At 35.9% G+C, this 2,861-nt stretch overlaps 1 protein-coding gene across 1 annotated transcript; it reads right to left on the reverse strand.

Moving 5' to 3' along the window:
• Positions 1-482: 482 nt before the first annotated feature.
• On the reverse strand, positions 483-2,600 carry LOC145161444 (UDP-glycosyltransferase 85C2-like). The gene is made up of 2 exons (XM_079080959.1): positions 2,058-2,600; positions 483-1,555 (listed from the first exon to the last, which is right to left on the reverse strand). Exons 1-2 carry the CDS (start codon positions 2,548-2,550, stop codon positions 609-611), a joined length of 1,440 nt encoding a protein of 479 aa, XP_078937085.1. The 5' UTR covers positions 2,551-2,600; the 3' UTR covers positions 483-608.
• Positions 2,601-2,861: the final 261 nt, after the last annotated feature.

The following is a 2,861-nucleotide window of genomic DNA, read 5'->3' on the forward strand; positions in this document are numbered from 1 at the left end:
TATTAGTTTAAGAAAGTTGCCTTTATTAATTTTTTTGTGTTAAGTTATGAGTCTTTTTATTAGTATAGACAGAGGGTATATGTAGGTTATTTTTAATAAAGTTGTAAGTCCTTGCGGAAAAGTCTTGCATTCCAAGTGTTTTTTTTCTTTTTGTATGTTCCTGTTTGAGTTCACGCTTGCAACATCGAATTGATTTATTGTTTTTATTGCACTTTCAGATACCTCATTTAAAATGAGCTTAACAAAAGTCAAACAAAAAAATGAGAATGATACATTGATATTTTATCGTAACCTCTAAAGCTTAAAGGAACCACGAACAAAAAAAGAATATTACAAGAATAATGACCTTCAAGCACTCAATCCACTTGTATACCCTCGCAAAATTTCATACATTTTTTTCTCAGTTATACATCTCCATGTCATCTTAAAAGAAAACCTAACTGGCATTAAAAATCAATCATTTTTAATTTGGACGTACAACATAAATAGAACTGAAATAATTTATAATTGAGTCTAATGCAAATACATCTTACAACCGAATTCTAATTTATCCCTTTTACGTTTTATCAATAGATAAAAGATCTAAGAAAAACAAAAACAAATGGTTTCTACTTTCTTGAAAACATATAAATATCGTTGGCAAGTTTCTCAATGTTCAAAGAGGATGAGCCTTTAGCATTGGTTGCAATTTCAATCTTTTTCTTCCACTCGATTGCCTTGCTCCTCATTCGTTTACCCTTCTCTCCTCCAATCAACTCCCTTGTGAGCCTCTCGACTTGATCCCTGCTCACGTTACTATCGATCTCCATGCCAACTTCCCATACCTTGCACATTTGCCTACAATTAGTTGGTTGGTCCCATAAATATGGCCAACATAGCATGGGGACCCCAGCCGATAAGCTCTCAATAGTCGAACCCCACCCACAATGAGTCAAGAACCCACCAACTGAAGGGTGCTTCAACACTTCTTCTTGCGAACACCAATTTGCGATAAAGCCTCTCTCATTAATCATCTCTTTGAGTTCTGGAGGAAAAGAAGCTGATTCTCCAATAACCAAATCAGGCCTGATGATCCAAAGAAAGTAATGATTGCTATTAGCAAGTCCCCAGCCAAACTCAAGCAACTGTTCTAAAGACACTGATATTAGGCTTCCAAAATTGACATAAATCACTGAATGTGGTTCCTTTGCATCCAGCCATTTAAGGCACCCATCTTCTTCTTTCCACAGACTGTAGCTCTTAATATGCAACTTCTTTGTTTCTTCTTCAAGGTTTATCGGATTTAGAAGCAACTCCAATGGCCCAATCGTGTAGACACGAGGAATCATGAGTTGGAGGGCTTTGACGACGGTTGACTCTAACTCCTCAAATGTGTGGAGAATTATGTTTGGGACCTTCCTAGTTGCCTTGATGGACTCAATGACATAATTATAGTCTGCATCATTTGGGTTTGTGGTTCTAATGAAACCCGGAAGGTCCTTTAAACGGAATCCTTCTAATCCTGGAATGCAATCTATTACTGTGTCAAGATACCCATTGGTCATGCAACTTTCATCTGAAACATTAGCAAAACTTAGTTATGTCACTGGACAAATAAGTAAACATTTTCCAAAAAAGATTAAATCAAATCCATTCTTAAGTTATGACAATGAACGAATAAGTAAACATTTTGCAAAAGGCTAATACAAATTCATTTCTTGTAAGGAGTACAAAATTTTCGGGATTAGGGATAACTTCAATCTTAATTTGGCGCACTAATATAATCAAATTGAATAGAAAGTGAATCTTATTTTATACAGTTTTTACTTGAAAAATATCTTTAAAAAAAATTAGTTTTTGGGGTCTGTTGTTTTCAAGAAACTAATTAATTAATTTATTAATGTGATTTTACAGTTAGCTAACACTTGTGCTTCTTCGTCTCTCATCACTTCTGATTTTGAAAGTAAATTACCACGTTTGATTCTTAGTACTTATAGTCATCTATACACGTTCACACAACAAAATCAATTTTGAACAATTTTATTTGCTTCGGAATTGGAGGGAGGTAAGAGGCTAACCTTTTAGTGGGATAAGTCCTTTCTCAATTAGAACTGGAGCTTGGTAATAACCCATGAAAGCACAAGCAGGAAATGTCCAAAAATGGATGATCGGGACTTTAAGCTTCTCAGCAGCGTCAACAGTGAAAGGCATCATACCATCAGCAAGAATACAAGTACCTGGATTCTTTAACCTTCCCATAAGGTCAAGAAAGGGATCCAAGAAGTTGACTAGAATAGAGGCAGTGACTGCATACATGAAGTTTGGTGTACCCTCGGGAACACCATCGGGAATGGTCTTGAACTGGAACCCTGGTTCACCATCGAGAGAGTTTGGCCCTCCGGACTTAAGTAACTGCTTGTGGTTAACCTCGGTGTTGACGAAGGTTATGTTTAGGCCCTTGTTGTGCAATAGCCTTGCTAGTTTTAGCATGCACTTGATGTGGCTTTGTGCTGGATATGGTACGAACACCACATGTGGCTTGCTTTCAGCTTTCACCAGTAATGTTTCCATCTTAGTGTGTACGCGTGTGAAAGATTTATGATATGTTAAATGCGTAGCCAGACGCTTGTTATATAGAGACACGAGAAATGATTACGTGAAGATATTGTGTATGTGTGGATTCGAAATTTCCTCACACTAACGAAAAATAATTTATGAAACACGTTTTATACGTTTAATAATTTCATAATTTAAGAATCAAATATTATTTTCTTGGCAGCTGGCGACAGGATTTTCTAATCAATTAAAATTTTTCCTGACATTTATACGTATAATTGCAAACCATACAACACTTCTCTAATAACCTTAGTATATAACAATGA

The sequence above is a fragment of the Lactuca virosa genome, chromosome 1 (assembly GCF_052849685.1).
Source record: "Lactuca virosa cultivar CGN04683 chromosome 1, Lactuca_virosa_CGN04683_v6, whole genome shotgun sequence".
Lineage (NCBI taxonomy): Eukaryota > Viridiplantae > Streptophyta > Magnoliopsida > Asterales > Asteraceae > Lactuca > Lactuca virosa.

Coding starts and splice junctions, on each gene's coding strand:
- LOC145161444 (XM_079080959.1), bottom strand. CDS start 2,550: ATGGAAACATTACTGGTGAAAGCTGAAAGCAAGCCACATGTGGTGTTC. Junction 1,556..2,057: donor AGGACTTATCCCACTAAAAG/GTTAGCCTCTTA, acceptor CTAATGTTTCAG/ATGAAAGTTGCATGACCAAT.